Source organism: Mesoplodon densirostris, chromosome 6 (genome assembly GCF_025265405.1).
Source record: "Mesoplodon densirostris isolate mMesDen1 chromosome 6, mMesDen1 primary haplotype, whole genome shotgun sequence".
NCBI lineage: Eukaryota > Metazoa > Chordata > Mammalia > Artiodactyla > Ziphiidae > Mesoplodon > Mesoplodon densirostris.
The window spans coordinates 133,303,706-133,324,118 of record NC_082666.1 but is presented as its reverse complement, the minus strand read 5'-3'; the positions used below and the strand labels follow the sequence as shown (position 1 = coordinate 133,324,118).

The window sequence follows — 20,413 nt, the reverse complement described above, 5'->3', positions numbered from 1 at the left end:
CCTATACACACATAACTACACTCTTGGCACGTGCCAGGCTGTAAGAATGGACAAGCTGCATACGAGGGAAGTCTGACACAAGGAGAGGGTTGCTCTGTTTTGTTTCTGCAAAGGAGAATCAGGGAAGAATGGCTTCATGAGAAATGATAGTTTTCATCGGGACCCTGAAGAAAGGGTGAGCTTTCCACAGACACATGGACCAAGAAACATCCCCGATGAGCTGTAAAGGTATGGAAAATTCCCAGGTATGGAATTTTCCGGGAACAATCATCAGACCAACTTAGTGAGGGCCCAGGGGAATACGGCCAGGCTGAAGAATTTGAGGACTCCTGGGGGAAAGCGCTGCGGACATTAGACACCAACTGGTCATTACCCTTGGCCTCTGCTCTAGGCTCCACGGGACGCCTGCAGGTTTATGTTCTATGAAAGTACCCAGAGTGCTGGCAACTGCCTGCTCATGAAGCGAGAAGTCGATACACATTAACCCATCTTTAGAATCTCAGTTCCCGGAATGTTTTCCTGATGGAAAACAAAAGGAAACTCTTAAATTGGAAAGAGGCTGCTGCATGATAGATGGGGCGCAAACTGCCCTAAATAAATCCTTACCTAATTTACAGGGCTCCTGTTCTGATTGGGTCTGGCCAGGTTGCCTCGAGCTGTCTGCAGCGAGCAGGGGTTTTTCCTGGAGTCCAGAGACCTGCCTCTGTCCTGAGAAATTCGGAATCCAGAGATCCTCTCCCCTTCCATCGTGGCAAAACAAAATGCAACTATTACTTGCACCAAGCTGACAGCTCTCAGAGGATACAAGGACCCGCGGCGCAGGACAGAGCCCGTGGGGCTGAAAGCGCTACTCAAAGCAGGGCCGGTGTAGACTTGGAGGTGAACGAATGTATTACACTGGGCACGGGGTAAGTCTCCGTCACCGGTTCCTCAACAGCAACTCTAGATTTCATTTATAGAAATTAATTTACCTCAAAAATGGAGGGAGAAAGTCAGTGTGGCAACCAACTGCCTTCCTGACTTCCCAACAATTTCTCTAAATGTATTTTATAAAAATTACTTCACTTCAGAACTGAAGGGGTATTTGGAAGCCAAGAAATATCGTAATTCTCTTTCCAACTCCCCCCGCCAATTTTCCTACATTTCTCGTTTAAAAAGAAAAGATTTCAGTGAATTGAACATTTCACTTTTGCAGTTAAAAGGAAAAGAATACATCCCAAAATACGAACAACAAAATATCTTTTTACATTGTTCAATCAGCTCTCTCTGATTAAGAGATCAAAGACGACGATTCTGATCCTCGCTTCTCATTACTCTCCAGAGCAAGGGTCCCCAGCCGGCTGAATGTCAGGAAGCAGCCCGCACGGCAGGAGGTGAGCAGCGGGCCAGTGAGTGAAGCTCCGTCTGTATTTACAGCCGCTCCCCACCGCTGGCATTGCCGCCTGAGCTCCGCCTCCTGTCAGATCAGCGGTGGCATTAGATTCTCATAGCACGAACCCTACTGTGAACTGTGCACACGAGGGATGTAGGTTGTGCGCTCCTTGTGAGAATCTAACGCCTGATGATCTGAGGGGGAGCCGAGGTGGTGATGCTAGTGCTGGGGAGCGGCTGCAAATACAGATGATCCTTAGCAGAGAGGTTTGACGGCACAGAGACCATCATAAATCAACTGCAGACTCACGTCAAAACCGTATCAGTGAGTGGCAAGTGACAACAAGCTCAGGGCTCCCACTGATTCTGCATTATGGTGAGTTGTATAATTATTTCATCATATATTACAATGTAATAATAATAGAAATAAAGTGCACAATCAATGTAACGTGCGCTTGAACCATCCCCCAACAATTCCCACCCCACCGCCGGTCCATGGAAAAACTGTCTTCCACGAAACCAGTCCCTGGTGCCAAAAAGGTTAGGGACCGCTGTTGTAGCACAAAGACTCTAAGAAGTAAAGTGAACAACGCTCTTCTTAGCTCCTTCAAGGGGCACCTTGGCAACTTCAAACCCGATACCTAAACCTGCACCTGTAATTCCCTGAAACACATGACATCTCCCAAGTCCCCATGTCCACAGCAAAGGAAGCTATCGCCCCCCTGAAGGCCGTTGGTGCTCCGGGAGACCCGCACACGTGACTTTCCACAGTTAAAGCTGATGTCACCGTTCTGTTCCCTGGCCACCGAAATATCTCCAAAGATTTGTCTGATTCTGAAACTTGAAAACAGCAAACCTCTTTACACTTTAAATGTGCACAGTTTATTATATGTCACTGATAACTCCATAAAGTTATTTTAAAAGAATGAGTATCCTTAACGATTAGGCCACCCTACATCTGCTCAAAGTGAGCCAAAGGAATAGGTGAAAATTCATCTCAGAACGTATCAAGGAGATAATCTGTAGAGGGTCCAGGATCTCATCCACAGAGTACGGCCACCGTTACTTTAGTCTGGAAAATTCTAAACTAGGCATAACCAAAGATTCACCCAGCTTCATTAAAAAACAATCTCCCTAAAGTCACCGGAGAGACCTTGTGCTTTGAGGATGGTGGGGTCCGGATGTAGCACTAAGATAAACCGATGAGAAAATACATGGCTGGGGAGCGAATGCTGGGCGTTCTAGCTGAAAAATGTCAAAGTTGGCCACATCTGAAACAGTTCATTCCTGATGTCAGCTCAAAAGGTCCTTGGGTCGCTCACTCATTCATTCAACCCATGTTTACTGAGGGTCAACCAGCGGGAGGCGACACGCGGGGACCTCGGGAGAGCGGGCGAACCAGACAAGACGCTGACCCTGGGAGCTCACGTTCTATGCAGGGCGGACACTGGGAGACAGTAACATCCACAGGTGAGACAGCTACAGGGGACAAGAAGCGGTGGGTGATTACAATGACAGCGGTGGTGACGGCCGTAGTCCCCCTACACACCTCTACTAGTTGCAGGCAGCGCACAGCACCACTGGACGACCTCACCCTGAGGGCTCTACTATTTTACACATGAGGAGACCAGTCACGCCACAATCACCGGTCCAGCCAAGACTGGAATCGAGGCCGTCTGGGCTCCGAGCCCAAGGTTTTCCAGGATCACAGCATCTGGTGGGTGAGGCAAACCCCTTTAGACGAGGTGGTGAGGGCAGGTGTGCCCACAGAGGTGACGTCGGGGCAGCGATCTAACCCGAGGACGCAGCCCTTCCTTCTGGCAGTTAGCTACAGAGCCAGACACCTGCCCACCAGGCCATGCCCACCTCACGCCACCTGCACACGAGGAATGCTCACTTTTACATTCTATCTGCAGCAGAGCTGCTAAACAATTTTTTTTGTTGAAAAAACTGGGTCAGTGAGTTTACATGAATGACTTAAGAATCAAAATACTGTACGACACATTTAATAAAAATGTATAGCTCATAAGCCTACAATACATAACAATGTTTGAAAATCATCTAAAATGCCATATTTAGCACTTACTTCATTCAAACTTTTGGCTTGCTAAGAATTACATCATCTTTGTCCAAATGACCAGGAAATATGAATGAGTCAGCTCTGAATTAATGAGGGTGTTAAAATCATTCCGTTTTGGAGAAGCCTGATATTTCTGAACAAAAAAAGTAGCAAGCTACTGATTCCTTTTTTTTTTTTGCGGTACGCGGGCCTCTCACTGCTGTGGCCTCTCCCGCTGCTGAGCACAGGCTCCGGACGCGCAGGCTCAGTGGCCATGGCTCACGGGCCCAGCTGCTCCATGGCATGTGGGATCTTCCAGGACCGGGGCACGAACCCACGTCCCCTGCATCGGCAGGCGGACTCTCAACCACTGCGCCACCAGGGAAGCCCTACTGATTCCTTTTTAAAAGCACACTCACTATTTGACAAATACACCCTTGTACACATATCCTGACATGGTGTCTCCAAGAGTCCCCTGGGTTTCCCCAAGAAACATCTATCTTCCCTACAGAACAGAACCCACAGCCTCAGGGCTCTGATGGGAGAGTCTCCGGGGGAGCATGATGGTGATCAAGGCAGGAGACCCCTCATCTTGACAGAGGCCTGAGGGGCAGAATTCAAGGACATTCACGTGGCCGTTCTCTCCCTAGTCACCCCCAGCCAGACTCTCCTTCTCTGCTCACACCCTGAAGAACCTGGTACTTTAATCAGAGGTCATTTGTTTTCTCACCTCCTGTGATACAGGCGGGGAACCTGGCACCCAGTCCTGGTGCTGGGGGGGCAGGCGGACAGGAGGTGGGGAGCAGGCATGGGGGAGGGCACAGCGCCCCAGCACCCTCTCACGTCCTGGGTCCCCCGACTCAGCTCTCTCCCCAGCCACCGCTGACACTCAGCTCCCAACTCGACCCCGGAGGTCCTGCTCCAGGCCTGCATCCCATTCCCCAGCCCATCCTGCTCAGAGTTTCTGCCACAGGCAAGTTCCGTGGGCATCTCCACGAACCAGCCAGCCAGCAGGAGTCGGGGTTCCAGCTTCCGCTGTGACAAGCCCAGATGCCACTCTGCAGACTCAGTTCTGAACTCACTTCCTCACGAGACGTGGCGCTGAGATTCTCTTACAGGACCACTGCTATCCTCTGGGTCACGCTCCGATCTGAGCTCCAAACCACGGTGCACAGGACACAGCAGGGCCAGGCCCTCTGAGACACATCATCACACACAACCTTCTCACACCTTGGGGGGTAACAGTCTGGGGAAGCAGCACCGTGAAAAAAGCAAAAGCACCTAACACTGGTGGAAACCTCAATGTACATCTACAAGGTAGAAGAAAATAACTTGCAAGTGGATTTTTGTAACACAGTCTGTTTTTACAGTGAGGTATGGTCTGGACCCTAAAGGGGTTTACAGAGGAAGAGAAAGACATTATTTAGGAAAAAGCCCCGGTTTTTTGATTCCCACGGTTAGCTGGCTTCGCTCCACGTGAGGCTGCCCTGTAAGACGGTTCACGCTTCACCTGAACGGCTGCATTTCCGGAGGTTTTGCTACTGAAATCTGCCACCCCTTCTTCCCCTAAAGGCTGAGTCCCCATGCTAATCCCCAGGTGCCAGAAACTTCCATCCGATGGCCTGACATCAAAGGGAAGCTCACAGTCTCCCCAGGAGAGATGATTTGTTCACCTCGTCTCAACTGGCAAAACCGTGGTTCAAATGAGGAAAATACTCTTGTGAAAGACAAGAGGCCGAAGAATGAAAGTATTTTCCACTTGGGCAGAAGTTTATCTTTCCAACCGAAGTCAGAGTAAATAATCCTCATGACTCAAGTGACTCCCGGTGACTCTGGGTTTGCCGTGGGTGGATCTTTTATGCCTATCACGCAATTCTACACCTGCCCACACCTCACACGCCAGGTGCTAGCACGTAGTATTGCTAATACCCAGAAGGCGAAGACAGGCTCTCACGACTAAGCCTGCGGTACCCACGCTCCTCACTGTAGCGATTCAGATGCTTGGGAAAGCGGTTAACTTTTCGTGACCGCGGTTAGAATATGTAAATAATGTGCAGGAAGGATTACCTGAGAGCTAAGGTTTTTTTTCTACTGTTTACTTTCAAAGGAGGAAAAAGTATTTTAATAAACAGGAACACCTGAAGGATACGGATAAACTTCAAGGCTTTTACATGGTCTGAATTACCTTTCCACAGACACACGGTAGTCCAGGGGAGTTCTACTAGGAAAACGCTGGCCACCTCACAGTCTGTGGGGAGACTGAACGCTGGCTACGATGACACAATTTGTCATTTTTGACCCCAGAACCACGCCAAATAAATGCCTCAGACGAAAAGATGGGGATACAGGTGGGGTGGGTTTTCTTTTTTTTACATCTAAGAGACACGCTTTGACATCTTGAACAAGAGAATTATTTTCAATTTCCTGATCTGTGCTGTCTCTTACTTTCTGGCCTGTGCACATGCTGGTTGTGCGGCATGGGTGTCCTTTCTGCCGTAACAATGCACCTTTTCCATGCACATCTACCCAGGACACAGACATCACTAAGAAATCGCTTCCTCCCAGAAGCCTTCTGTGACCTCAGCTAACCTTGTACGGTTGTTTGGGCTGGTCTTTCGTTCTTTGAAAATCCCTTCAATTTTGTTTTTGACATGAAAGTCTCATGACTAAACGACATGAAAGTTTATGATATGTGTAACAGATTCACTTTGTTATAAAGCAGAAACTAACACACCATTGTAAAGCAATTAGACTCCAATAAAGATGTAAAAAAAAAAAAGTTTATGACATATGATGTAATAAGGCTGAATGTAAATTGTAACTTCCTAGTTCATTCTTAATTTGTGTTATTCTTTAAAATAATACATGTTACTTTACACATATTCCTAAAAAGCCTTCGCTGAAGACTTCGCTGAATCGGGTTGGCCATACCTTTCCGAGTAAAGCTGGTTAAAGGGGGCAGCGTTGCTAGTTATTGCTGGGATGGGGTGAAGGCGGTTCATTGCTTATTTAACGTTTTCTGGAGGCTACCGTGCAAATCACTGTCCCAGTTCTGAGACATGGGGCACATGGAAGAAACGCGTAAACAGACAGAAACATGCGTCTCCCACCTCAGTCGGGACCTTCACCAGCCTCTGACCACACAGCTGCCAACAGAAAAGCACGGCTGCAGACAACACAGGGGCCGGCAGGGAGCCCAGGGTCCCACTTAACAGACACACTGATGCTCTTAGCAGGGGACAAAGTACAGAGTTCAAACGTTTCACAGTCTCCTGGTCCTCAGGAATTGCAGGGCAGGGTGGAGGGATTCCACCCCAGGATTTAGAACAGGTGCATTCCTGGGGCTTTGTGCTATAAGGGCTTTTTTTTTTTTTTTAAATCGATTAGGTTTTTGTCTTTCTTTTTCTCCCCCCTAGTTTTATTGAGACATAATGGACAGGTAACACTGTATCAGTTCAAGGTGTGCAACAATGATGCAATGCAGGTACATACTGAGACGTGATCCTGAGGATTTCTGAGTACTCACACTGCACACTGAAGATTGATTTGCCAAGCAGAACACTAACACAACTGACGTTTCTACAGACTGACTTACCTCAACGTACGAAATTGGAAATATTCCTATTTTGTCTGCCAGCATGCCTTCAGCCCAGTTTTCATCCACTCTGCGGATCACAGTCAGAACGTCATCCTGAAGAAACAGTGAACGTTACTCCACCTCATCCCAGGAAGCTCGCCACCTAATTTTCTTTTCAATATGGGACTCAAGTCGTAAGAGTACATGAATAAAAGTTCCATGACATGTCTTCAGGATGTGAATGGAAGAAGCTGATGAGCTGAATGGTAATTACCAGTCCGCCTGGCATCCCCCATCAGACCAGACAGCCGTAAACTAACAGCCCCTCCACCGAGGGGCTGACGGCTGATTTTGTTTAGACCCACAAATTGCCACCTCAAATCCCACCCAGGCCCCCTGAACCCCTGGTCCAGGTTAATTTTCAGGCTCTTTTCACTTTTTCTCTGATAATACACCAAATACCCATTTAAGTGTACACCCTACTGTTTTTCTTTACCAAAAAAACACAACATTCTGCTCAAAATCCCAAAGCATTTTATCAATTCAGTAGATATAGTCTTGTGTGCTTTTCAGCAAAGAAATTTTCATATAAAATAAGGAAGTAATGATGTTTCACTTTGTTATCCATAATTCAGGGAATTAAAATCCCCGAGTGGTGCACACACACCCCAAAACGTAGCTCAGGATTACATTTAGGCCCTAAATACGAAAATGATACCACACAGCACATCAACCAAAATTATCTTTCACAGAGAACATTCTGTGCACAAAATTACTGTCTTTGTGATTCTGAGAAGCCTGCTTCCAGATATTTTTAGAAGCACAGTGAGATAGTTCACATTAAACTATCATATGTTTCTGCACAAGGAAACAGAAGCCATAGTCTATGCAGCCAGGTACAGAGAAGAGCTGACGAACAGAAGGCGACGTTGTTCTCACTTTACCTTTGCAAACGGAAGGCAATCTTTGTCGGCTTCCTTGTCTTTAACTTCGAAGTCATAAAGCGCTTTGCACTGAGGCGGGGGCTGAGGTAACGGCTTGATGATCTGCACGAAGCTGGTGGGGAAAAAGCCGTGGACTCCGCTGACCTCCCCGTGATACCAATTTTCATCCACTTGTCGCCGCAAAATGATGATGTCACCTTTGCTGAATTTAAGGTCCCCGGGCTCTTTGCCTTCGTAGTTGTATAATGCTTTGGCACATGGTAACTGAGGTATTCCCTGAAGGAAAGAGAAGAGTTTTCATGAAAGAACGGTCCCAAAATGTCTGAAAATTCAACTGTATTATCATGGTTGTTAAGTCAAGGTCAACTCCACACTCTGCCCTACAAAGAAAATCTCACATTAAAAAACTGTATATGTATGGGCTTCTCTGGTGGCGCAGTGGTTGAGAGTCTGCCTGCCGATGCAGGGGACACGGGTTCGTGCCCCGGTCCAGGAAGATCCCACGTGCCGCAGAGCGGCTGGGCCCGTGAGCCATGGCCGCTGAGCCTGCGCGTCCGGAGCCTGTGCTCCGCAGCGGGAGAGGCCACAACAGTGAGAAGCCCGTGTGCCGCAAAAAAATAAATAAATAAATAAAATAAAACTGTATATGTACGTGTCACCAACAGCAAACAAAACAAACAGCAGACCATCCCCGGCCCCTGAGATGGCATTCTGTTCCTAAGGCTAATTTAGTGGGGCTTTTGCCTTATTTGGGGTTTTTAGTACATGGAAGTACTGCTGTGTCTGGCTTCCTGGCATAAAACTCAAAAACTCATAAAAAACTTAATTTCCGCTATTAACTACTTTAACTCAGCAGGATAAATGATAAGCACCAAAAAAAAAAAAAAAAAAAAAAAAAAAAGAAGAGGAGGAAACACTTAGAAGAACAATTCATTAACTTACTAACTGCTCTTAAGCTTTTGACAGATAAGAATCAGAGTTTGGCTTTTGGGGAAAACTTTTCCAGCGGCGTTCGCTGTGGGCAGCAGCTCTTTCTCCCTCGTGGACTCAAGGACGAGCTGGGGCCATCTCTGTGCCGGGGTCTGGGACGGCCGTGAGGAGGTCAGGCACCGCTGCCGGCCGCTCAGGGGTCATAACCCGTGACCGTGCACACACAGCCTTTGCAACCTACATACGATCACCGCCCCCCTTTGCTCTTTTCCGCCTAGAGAGCACCGTCAGGCTGAGATGCTAACAGACGGGGTTTTGGATGTGACCACACTGCGTTATGGTTTTAAATGACGGCTTTAACATGTGCGTGTGCCCCCAGGCAGTCTAATCACCAGATGGACTGGATACGACACTCCCTCTCTGGTGGCACTGCAGGTGCCCTTCTTGAGCTTTAGGTGTCACTTTAAGATGACCTCTGACCTCTCCGGGTCACTGCTACCTACCCCTGATTCAGAGGATAAACGGGCACGACAAACATCCAAAGTAATTCACTGAAGGAGATTCCTGAGCTCCTGCTTTTTTTTTTTTTTTTTTTTTTTTTTTGCGGTATGCGGGCCTCTCACTGTTGTGGCCTCCCCCGTCGCGGAGCACAGGCTCCGGACGCGCAGGCTCCGGACGCGCAGGCTCAGCGGCCATGGCTCACGGGCCCAGCCGCCCCGCGGCACATGGGATCCTCCCAGACCGGGGCACGAACCCGTATCCCCTGCATCGGCAGGCGGACTCTCAACCACTTGCGCCACCAGGGAGGCCCTGAGCTCCTGCTTTTTACGTACTTACTCATTTATTCATCATCCGGAAGACACTTATTTTTTCCCAGGTGGTGTGCGAGGGCTGAGGACTGAAAGAGGGCCAGGCCCAGCCGTTCCCCTTAAGGGACAAGGTCTAGAAGTCATTAGGCCAGAGGGCAGGGACTGAGTGACCCGGGGACGCAGGGACCGGGCTGTGAGAGCAGCAGAGGGCAGAGGTCTTGGGGTGGAATAGGGGGAAACTGAAACACTTCCTGCAGGAAGGGACACACGAGCCACATCTTCAAGGAGACAAGAGGAGCCGGCAGGAAAGCCGGACAAGAAGAAAGAAAGAGAAAAGCAGGGGCGCTGGGGGCAGCACCCGCAAAGGCAAGGAGCACGCGGGGCAGAGGCACCGGCGTGACGGAGGACGCGATGCTCAGGACGGAATAGGTGTGTAAGTGCACACAGGTGGGCGGGCGGCTTACAGGGGCCCGAGAGACAGGCTGAAGCGTCTCGACTGATGTGTCCTTCAGGCAGCGCCGGGCGGGAAGAACCCTGCCAGGCGGCGAGTCCGGCCGGGGGTGGGGGGAGAAAATGGGCAGGGGGCGGGCAGGCAGGGGGACGGCGACGGTTTTTTTAAAGCTTTTTTAAAGTCTCGCCCTGCCCCCGCCCCGTCCAAAAAAGTGGATCAAACCCTGATGGCAACAGAACTTCCTAACATAGTTTTGCATAATTAGTTTAGCTTCCAGTCAGAGATTCAGCGTCTGGCCAAACTCTGCTTGGTGAGGCATTCTTGCTCTGCGTCAGAGGAAGAGCCGGCTGCTGCCGATGGCTGCGGGCGGGGGCCTGGCCAGCCTCGCCCGTGTCCTGCTGGGTTTGCTTAACAGGAGCTGCTCCGGAGGACACCGGAGCCGAGCCTTCCAGAAGTCCTCGGACCCCTCAAGGGCCCTCTGACCTTCGGACCCTGCTTCTAACGACACGACCCCCGTCACCCAGCCTTGACCGAACCTCGTCGACGACTCCGCTGCGCCCTTCGGATTCCCCTGCAGGACGCTGATGCCGCCCGGTCCCCTGAACCGGGGTCGCAGTCCTGCCGTGCCGGCTTCAGGGAAGGGGCGTAGGCCCCGCGCCCCTCACAGAAGGGCCTCGCCATGTCCTCTACTTTACTGTGTGTTTCTGGAAGTCTGGTAGTCACAGTGCAACAGTACTTCTAAGACACACTGGAGGAAATGACAGTAAATAAACAAGCAGTAAACAGCGCTCTGAGTGACAGAGCCGGAGGAGTGACAATCCCGGAGCGAACCGGCGCTCGGAACACAGCCGTCGGGACACGACTGGCAGCCCTGAAGCCGGGATCCCGGCCCAGCCGCTCACCTGCTGTGTGAGCCTCTCTGGGCCCAGCTTCACCTCCGGGGGGCCCTGAGGACCAAGAGAAGTAAAGCGTGAAACCACCGCAAGCGGCCGGTGGGCAGAGATGCCATCACTGCAGGAAGGGCCGGTGAGCAGGGACCCCGGGGCACCCGAAAACACGTCCGTCTCTGCAGCCGGATGCTCCTCCTTTTGCACGAATTCACACAGCACGGGCATTTCCAGAGCACACTCGCTGTGTAGCAACCCAGAGACTGCTCCCCCTAGGGAGGCATCGGGACTTCACGGGGGGCATTTCTGAAGCGCAGGTTTGTTTTCATCTTCTGGGTGAACAGAAGAAACTGCAGACGCACCGACACGCCCTGTCTAGTAGGGGTGGCGTTCTGTGCGAGGCTGTATCTCACCCTGGCAGGGCCAGCACAGGGAGCTGGAAGGCTGCGTGAATTAACTGAAGATCCTATTACTGGCTCAGTGACGGATAGCTCTGTGCACCATTAGGGCCTGTCCTCTCGGTTTTCTCCCCACCTCGATTAGCTCTGTTTAGCCAGCCAAACGCAGCACCGAGACCCAGATCCGGCACTCAGGACCGCTCTGGACTGCTCCCTGGGGAGACCTGTCAGATCCCCAGTGACCCACAGGACGGCTCTTTTCTCATGTGCTGGTGTGGGAGGGAAGGCATTTATTTCTCCGTAGATCATTTCCACGCACCGGCGGCCTGACGGACTTACTAACATTCCCATCAAGGCAAATCTACTAAGTTCTCCTAAAATCATCCAACATTCTTAACACAACGAGCAGCAAGAATAAAACTTCAGGGAACAGTGACGTGCGTTACAGTCAGCCCGGTTACATCCCTGAGGGCGACCGGAAACGCACCAACTCACACTGACTTGTGAATCAGGTTCTCCCAGTGACCGGGAGCCACAGAGAAGGAATCCCGAGGTCAAGGGCCACCTAACCCACCAGCGGACACCCGGGCACCCGGCCCTGTCCTTCTCGGCTGTGCTTTTCCAATTAAATTCCAAGAGGCTGAAAAGCCAGTTCTGTCAGACTTCCCCAAAGAAGGCTTCCTGTATGAAAGAAAACGAACCCCACCCTGATTTCAAATCCAGTGAAGTGCGCTGATCTTTTAAAAGACTGATCGCCACACAGATTGTGGAAGGTGAAGGATAAACGGTTAAGTGACTGAAAAGCAATAAAAACTGCGTATTCCTCATGCAGCGTCTGAAGGATGAAGCCAAAACCATCGCCTGAGAGCCCAGGCCTGGTCTGGCAGGGAAACGTGCCTGGAACCTCAGAGCCCCTCGGTCACTGCCCTGCAAAGGCCTGGGAGTCGTGGCCTCGCCCGGCCCCGGCCTCCGGGCCCTCGGCAGCCTTTCCAAACTGCTGCGCGGCCAAGGCCCGGGTATCTGCAGAGCTCACATTTCACTTGGCTACACATGAAAGGGAGGCTCAGAAGCCAAGAGGCTGCAGAGAACCCGGCACCGCGGCCAACCTCGCTCTGCAGCTGCCACTCAGGCCTCGGCAAAGAGCTGGGCAGTTTAGGCAATTTGAGGTCTGATAACGATTCTTAATCCAAAATACATTTCGGTAAACAGTGACTATTTTGCTCATGTACAAAAGAGTAACTATGCCAGTGCACCAGCTCTACTGTTCCAATAATTTTTGCTTCTCCATTATATCGGGTATTTGACAGGGCATTAAAATCCTCATGAGACTGGCACACAAACATTTCTGAGTCACTGCTCTCCACTCCGTTTCCGTACCGTCGAGTGTATTCCAATGTATCTGGCAAAGCGCTGCTTGACGATCTAGCTGAGATCCTAACAGGTAAATAAAACATTCACTGCCAATTGATTTTACAGACACTAAATGCCAGTGCCCAGATACACATGCAAGACAGCCTCTCTAAATTCAAATTCCTTCATGCATTTCTTACTGCTCCGTTAAGTAAAAAAAGATTCAAAGACCTACTAAAAAGAACATCTAGAAGATACGCTTGTCATAGGAAAGCCATAAAATGTGTATAATTTAATAGTTTAGCTGTATTTCAATTGGCAGAAACTCTGGCTGGTTGCAACTTGACTTTCAAAAACTTTCCAGAAAGAACTGAGGCCCAAAGAAATAACCAAATAGGAAGCACTAAGCACTGCATACAGAGTAACAAGTAGCAAAATGGTCTAGGAAAAGATTTTTTTTTTAAATGTTCCTTGTACACAAAATACATGTTGGCTTTTCCCTACCCCCCCAAAGCGAAATACCTCTCTGGACATAACAGCATTTCATTAAAATACTGATTCTTTAATAGTGAATAAGTCTTAAGTGGTGTTCTCAGAATCTCTGGGTTGGATTACCGCTCAAATACGACTTGATCGTCACTTGAAATGTTTCCACTTCAATATAACAAACATCCAAGATGACTATTACAAGGTATTTTTCCAAGGCAACAGCAGAAGGGGCTGAGAATGCCACAACCCCACAAAGCCCATCACTTTACTTGCTCTTTCCTGTACTGTTTCTATGTAGACGGCACTCTGCGGGGGCATTGTGATCTGACCACTTTCTTAAGCCTCCACCTCCATTGCCATGGGTGAGAGGCCTGTGTACCTCAAAAAAATAAATAAATAAAATAAAACCCCTAAGAATTAGAGAGGGAAGAAGAGAACCAAAGGGACACAACAACAGCAGCGGGAGTCATTCCGGAAGCGTGGGCCTGGCCACACCACCTGTGTCTCTGCAATCTGAAGATGATCCCAGTTACCCCCCTCCATCAGATTAATGTCCTAAACCATGACTTTCACGGCCCTCCATTTGGACACTTTCATGTCATATTTTCCACCCTCAGCAAGCGAAGCAGTCTGCTTTCGTCACCTCCGGCCTCAACGTGCCACGCCTCCTGGCTACTGTCTGTCTGCGTCCCCCCCAAGATTCCTATGCCGAAACGCTACCCGCCAAAGGTGATGGTGTAGAGGTGGGTGCTTAGGTCAAGAGGGTGGAGCCCTCGAGAGTGGGATCAGTGCCCTAATGAAAGGGGCCCAGAGAGATCCCTCATCCCTTCTGCCCTGTGAGGACACGGTGAGAGGTACCAGCTGTGGACCCGGGAGGGGGCCTCCACCAGACACCTGATCCTGGACTTCCCAGCCGCTGGAACAGCGAGAAATCATTTCTGTTGTTTACAAGCTGCCCGGTCTGTGGTATTTTACGAGAGCGGCCCGAACGGACTGAGACAGCCCTCCACCGAAGGCCACAGGGCAGCCCCCCTCAACCCCACCTTCCTACCCGGAGGGTCCCCAGCCCCTGGACGCGTGCTTAGTTGACAAGGAGGTCGGGTTTCTCTCACAGTTTTCTGCCTGGGACGGATGCCTCTGTTGTTTGGAATCAGACGTAAATAAGACCAAGTTCAGGGTGCAGGTCAACAGGACGGACCATTTCCCAGACGCAGAAGCCACGCCTGCTTTAGGACCAGAGCGGGCGCGGCCTCCATGGGGGGGACACTCCCTGACCCCGGTCTGGAGAAGGGTCTGCTTGTCCCACGCCCGGGCACACGGTTCCCACATCCACCCATCACTCGGCTCACAGCCTGGTCCCCATGAGACTGCAACGCCCGTGCACCTGAGCCGCAGGGCCATCTCCCATCATGAGCCCCCACCTCGGTGCCTGCGATTACATCCCGGCTAGACAAATACATGAAAAAATGAACGTCATCGCTGGGGGCTGAGCACTGAAGTGTGGACGGCAAAGTGGGAAAAACCACAGCCAAAGGAAAAGCCGCTTAAAAGGCGATTCTACAGTGGGTCAGGCTCACCAGCTGTGAACACACTGACCACACACCTCCACGCGTGTCGTGTTGCCTGGGGACAGCTACCCACCCTTGTGGACTGTCCTTAGCACCTCCTCTGGGGCACAGTGCTAGGTAGATAGAGGGGAACAGCAGGAGGAAGGAGGCTTGTCACTCCCCGTCCCCTGGGGCTGCCGGGGAGCCTGGCACACCGAAGTGCACGAGGAAAACCTGGAGAAGCATGAGCCACTACCGCTCACCGGTGTCCACTTCACCGTGTGCTAGAAACATAGCTAAAAACGCGATATGCCCTGGAAGAGGGCAGCTGAGGGCTTTGGATGGAGTGAATTGTTGGCATTTGAAAAATGCGAAGCAAAGTCTGCAGCACACCACAGCAAACAAGTACCTTCCTTACAGACTCTTTTGGTGGTTATAAGCAAACAGTCACACAGCTGATATAAAGCTTTTTTTTCTTGGATGACCTTTAAACCGGGAGTGTACAACTGACAGACAAACCATTAAAGAAAACAAATCTTATGGATGTTTCCAAGGGCAGAGAGCTCTTGAGAATGCAGTCACTGAACTAAAATGCAGGAAATTCATGTCACTTATTGCCCTGAATATTAGTTACTCTGTTTCATCACATTTAATAATTATGATCATATTTTGCAGAGAGCAGGAAAATTTACTGGGAAAATTTGCTGCAGTAACTTGAGCTGCCATCTTGAGGATTCATGCCAGGATGAGGGACACTTCCTGGTAAAAAGTCAACTTTCTATCTATTTGGAAGACGGCTGGATTCCTGGCAAGGCCCCTGCCCCAGCCCTGCCTAAACCTCCCACCTGCCACTGGAGTCGTGGGGAAGAACGGCCCTGCATGAGGGGCTCTGCACAGCCGCCATCCAACCCTCACAGAAACCCAGGGAGGTAGGGAGAGCCAGAAACATGGCGGGGCGGGGGTAGGAGCAGGTTTTCATACTAAACGGGAAGGTCAGGTGAGACCTCCAGTTCAAGTGCCTGGTTTAGACGTTTGTGTCCAGTGATTCCATCGGTGCAGTGGAGAGAGATGCTCACATAATTTAAACATGACATTAAATGTGAAAGACAGTTCATAGTTTCAGAACTGAAACAACATTGGAATAGACCCACGCATATATGGACAATTAGACAAAAGTGTCAAAAGGCAATTCAACTGGGGAAAAGAACGTCTTTTCAACAATGGATCTGGAACACTTAGCAGCCCGTGGAGGAAAAAGGCATCCTGACCCCTACCTCACACCACATACAAAAAATAACTTGAGATGGATCCCAGAATCGAATGTAAAATCTAAAAGTGTGTAAGTTTTCTAGGAGAACACACAGGATACTATCTTAGTGATGAGGCAGACCTCCCTCACCTCCCCCCCCAAATCTTAACTAACCATGAAACTTTATAAATTGAACTTCATCAAAACTGAAAAATTCTGTTCATCAAAAAAGACCATGTAGAAAATAAAAATGCATGCTACATATAGGGGAAAATATTTATAATACATATACATGACAAAGGACCTGAATTCAGAAGTATAAAGAACTGCAAATAAGCAACAACCAACAAACCCAACTGAAAAACAGGCAAAAGATTTGAACAGACACTTCGAAAAGGAAGTATACAGGTACTCAACATCCTTAGTCATCAGGGAAATATAAAATAAAACTACAATGAGATATTATTTCACACCCATCAGAGTGATTAAAATTAAAAAGCCTGACAACAGAAAATGTTGTCAATATCACAGAATGAACAACTCACACAGGTTGAGTCTAACATGGTACATTCTGGAAAACTGCTCGACAGCTTCTTATAAAGTTACAAACACACCTACTCACAACCCAACAATTCCAGTCCTGGGTGTTAATCCAAGAAATGAAGACATGTCCACATAAAGAGCCACACAGACACGCTCCCTGCAGAACTATTCACAGCACCCCACACCAAAAACCCAAACGTCCATCTGCAGGAGATGAGCACTGGACTCCTCAGCTATTTAAAGTAGATAAATAAAGAACAGCTTACTGGTGTGTACAAGTGGGAAATCAGAATAAACACGTATCAGGATAAATATATACAAATTACATCTACCTGACGTCCACAATAGGTAAAGCTAATCTACTGGAAATAAATCCTCACAGGGCATGAGGAAATTCCTGAGATTACAGATGTATTCTATCTACCTTGACAGGGATGTTGGTTATCCAGGCGTGGACATGTGTGACACCTCAGTAATGCCACACTTAAGGATTTCCACACTGTAATTCACACAATGTAAAATTTACCTCAATATTAAAATGTTTAAAACATAACCAGTGGTGGCACTGAGGGAAAACGTTAGAAATGACCACATACGCCAGATACATGGCTATGTACGCACGTGGAGGAAAAGCCACACAAGCATCACAGTGAGCACGAGCCACACCGGCCATCAGGAGAACGGCAAAACCGGGAAAACAAGAAACCCAGTTCGGAAACAGAGAGCGGGGCCCAGCGGGAAGGAGACCCATCACCGAGGCACAGAAGTAAGTGTCCACTGTCATCTGATCCCAAACCGGCACTGGGGGCCTCTCACCAGATGGCTAGGAACCCATCACCTAGGGATCCACCCTGAATCCCACAAGCAAAAGGAACACACAACTGCAGGGTTCTCGGTGGGGAGAGAGAGGTACCGATGATTTTGCCTACATCTCAACTATTCTTCTTTTTTTTCTATAAATTTATTTTATTTATTTATTTGTGGCTGCGTTGGGTCTTCATTGCTGTGCGTGGGCTTTCTCTAGTTGCGGCGAGTGGGGGCTACTCTTCGTTGCAGTGCGCGGGCTTCTCATTACGGCGGCTTCTCTTGTTGTGGAGCACGGGCTCTAGGTGCGCGGGCTCAGGAGTTGTGGCATACGGGCTCAGGAGTTGTGGCTCACGGGCTCTAGAGTAGAGGCTCAGTAGTTGTGGCCCACGGGCTTAGTTGCTCCACTGCATGTGGGATCTTCCCGGACCAGGGATCGAACCTGTGTTCCCTGCATTGGCAGGCGGATTCTTAACCACTGCGCCACCAGGGAAGTCCCTCAACTCTTCTCTATACATAATATTTGAAAATCCTATGACAGACGAGTTGCAGAAGCGGAGATGTATCCGTGGGGCAGTCGGTCTTCCAGTACAACAGAAAAGTCTCACACAGGGAGAGTAAGTCAGCTCCGTATTCACTGAAGAAAACACACGGGCTAACACGGATGCGTGCATTATTTAAGTGGGGTGAAAGAGTGTCCTGACAGCGAGCTGTTAAATACCGCAACGGGTTATAACACCTCTGTCGCTGGAGCCTCTGAAAACTCCGACCTTCTCACGAGGTGGGCTCTGCCCAAAGGCAACGGGAGCGATGATGACTTCGGATCTCTATGACTTCTGAGCCACCAGACCATTCGAGAGGCTGCTTTTATGCCTGATGTTTCTGTCTCTGTTTGTTTTTTAGGGGCAGAATCTCCAGGATGAGGAGGGGGATGAGGTGCAGGAGGGGGACACCGAGGACACGTTTGGGAAGAAGACATCTGGGAATGTGAAGGAGCTGCAGGACCCAAGTGCAGAGGCCTCAACGCCCCAGGGTCCAGGTCACAGGAGAGCAGAGGCAGCTCGGCCGTGAGCCGCACAGCACGCAGCCCTTCCTCTCACAGCCTTCGCTTTCCGTGAAAAAGTAACACGTAACCTGTGTGTCACTGTCACTGATCTCCAAAGGACCGCTCTGATGGTCGATGGAGCATAAAGACGGCGTGTCATCACAGAGCACGGACACCCTCTCACTAGGAAATAATCTATTATAAGGACAGAGAGAGGTGACCCTGTGAACCCAGAGGGTGCAGTCAAGGTCTTTAAAAAGCAAACAAACAAACCCTACCTAGGCGCATACGCTTTGGGATTTTGGCTTTCAAAAAGCACTAAAAGTGCAATCTTACGGCCCTTTCAGCTAAGCTCTTTCACCTTTGACTAAGTCTGTTGTAAAAAGATGCTTGAAAAGCACTTGAGAATATTCTGTGAGTAAAATGAGTGTTACTGAAAAACAGTAACTGCCTTTATTCCCTACTTTCTCCAAATATTTGACTATGTAAGAGGAAAAGAAATATCCATTTGCAATGAATAATTATACCATTAGATAATTATTTTGAAACAAGCAATTTTACTGACGCTCCCTCAAAAAAAGAAAAAAAAAAAAACAGTAATCCAATTCAAGTACATTGATCTCCAAAAATAAGAAATAAGAGAAACTTAAGGGGAAAGATTTACTAACTAAGCCACTCCTGACAAGCCCAAATCTAAGTCTTCTTTTTCTACATAACTAAACAGCAGGATGTGAACTGCAGGTATTTTTAACCAAAATGAACCATTAATCAATAGATATATAATTTTTTATATTTCTAGATGATTAAACATCTAGCAGTGAATATAAAATTAAGCAAGACTACTTGTAATAAGCATTTGAAATATATGGCATAAAAAGTTAACAGATCATTCTAACTGCATTCATAAAAATAGATAATTTGAGATAATGGAAAATTGATCATTAGAGATGGCTATGGCAACAGACTAATTATAGTTAAAAATCTATTAATGTAATATACTACATCTATATGTTTTTTTAATTTATCTTATTGACAAATAGCTGATTTTTACTGTATAGCAGAGTGATTAACTTCTATATATATACTGTATATATATTGTATATATATATATACAATCTTTTTCATAAATCTATATGCTTTTTCAAAAATTGTTTAACTAAATGTTTCTTTGGGCAAAGCAACCAGGTTTTCACGTCCACCAGGCCATGAGCCCCTTGAGGTCGGGGCCAGGTCTCACCTTCACATCCTGACAGCCGACGGGGCTGCCCAAAATCAAGCCGTTAGATTTCACTCCATCCTACAGAGATGCACCAGAATAATCGTCTTGAAAAATAGCTTTTATCAGATTACCTGCCTGATCAGCCTTTTTCTAATTCCCTTTCTAGCAAACTCAGTTCAAACCCCTCTCATTGGCACTTGAGACCCCGAACGATTACCTCAAATACCTCACCCTCCTTCTCAACAAGTATCCAGAGTATCCAGTATTCTAACCAAACTAGAGCCCCTCTAGTTCCCCGAATACGGTTTCTCTTTCCCAAGCCCTGGGACTTTTCTCCAACATTCTCTCCACCTAAAGAGCTCTCTTCCACAGACCACCTGTCAGAAGCCTATGCACCTTGCAACACACAAGTCAAATACCGCACTGTGCAACCTCTCCTTATTCCTTAATACACATGTATATTCTCCATCTGGACCCCACAGGGTTTTGCCTATAGTTCTCAGATGGCTTTACTGCACCTTTAAAATATGCATTTGAGATCTTAACTGATAATAGTACAAGACTGAAAGCGCCTTGAGGGCAGGGATGGTCGCTGATGCCGTCCTGAGTTACCTGCAGGGTCCAGCGCTGGGCCCTATTCACAGTAAGCACACTTACCGAAATGACTAGGTCCCTTCCTCCTCCAGGCACCCCTTCCCACCTGCCACACAAACCTAGGAGAGAAGAGGACGTTCCCTCACC

General features: G+C 48.6%; 1 protein-coding gene across 3 annotated transcripts in view; it reads right to left on the bottom strand.

Moving 5' to 3' along the window:
* SH3RF1 (SH3 domain containing ring finger 1) overlaps positions 1 to 20,413 on the bottom strand; it is a 151,397-nt gene that overhangs the window by 45,469 nt on the left and 85,515 nt on the right. For all 3 annotated transcript variants that reach the window (XM_060102687.1, XM_060102685.1, XM_060102686.1), the window contains exons 3-4: positions 7,952 to 8,227; positions 7,026 to 7,121 (exon numbers count right to left, since the gene is read on the bottom strand). In XM_060102687.1, the coding sequence (XP_059958670.1) occupies positions 7,026 to 7,121; positions 7,952 to 8,227 (372 nt within the window). The remainder of the gene's footprint in view (positions 1 to 7,025; positions 7,122 to 7,951; positions 8,228 to 20,413) is intronic.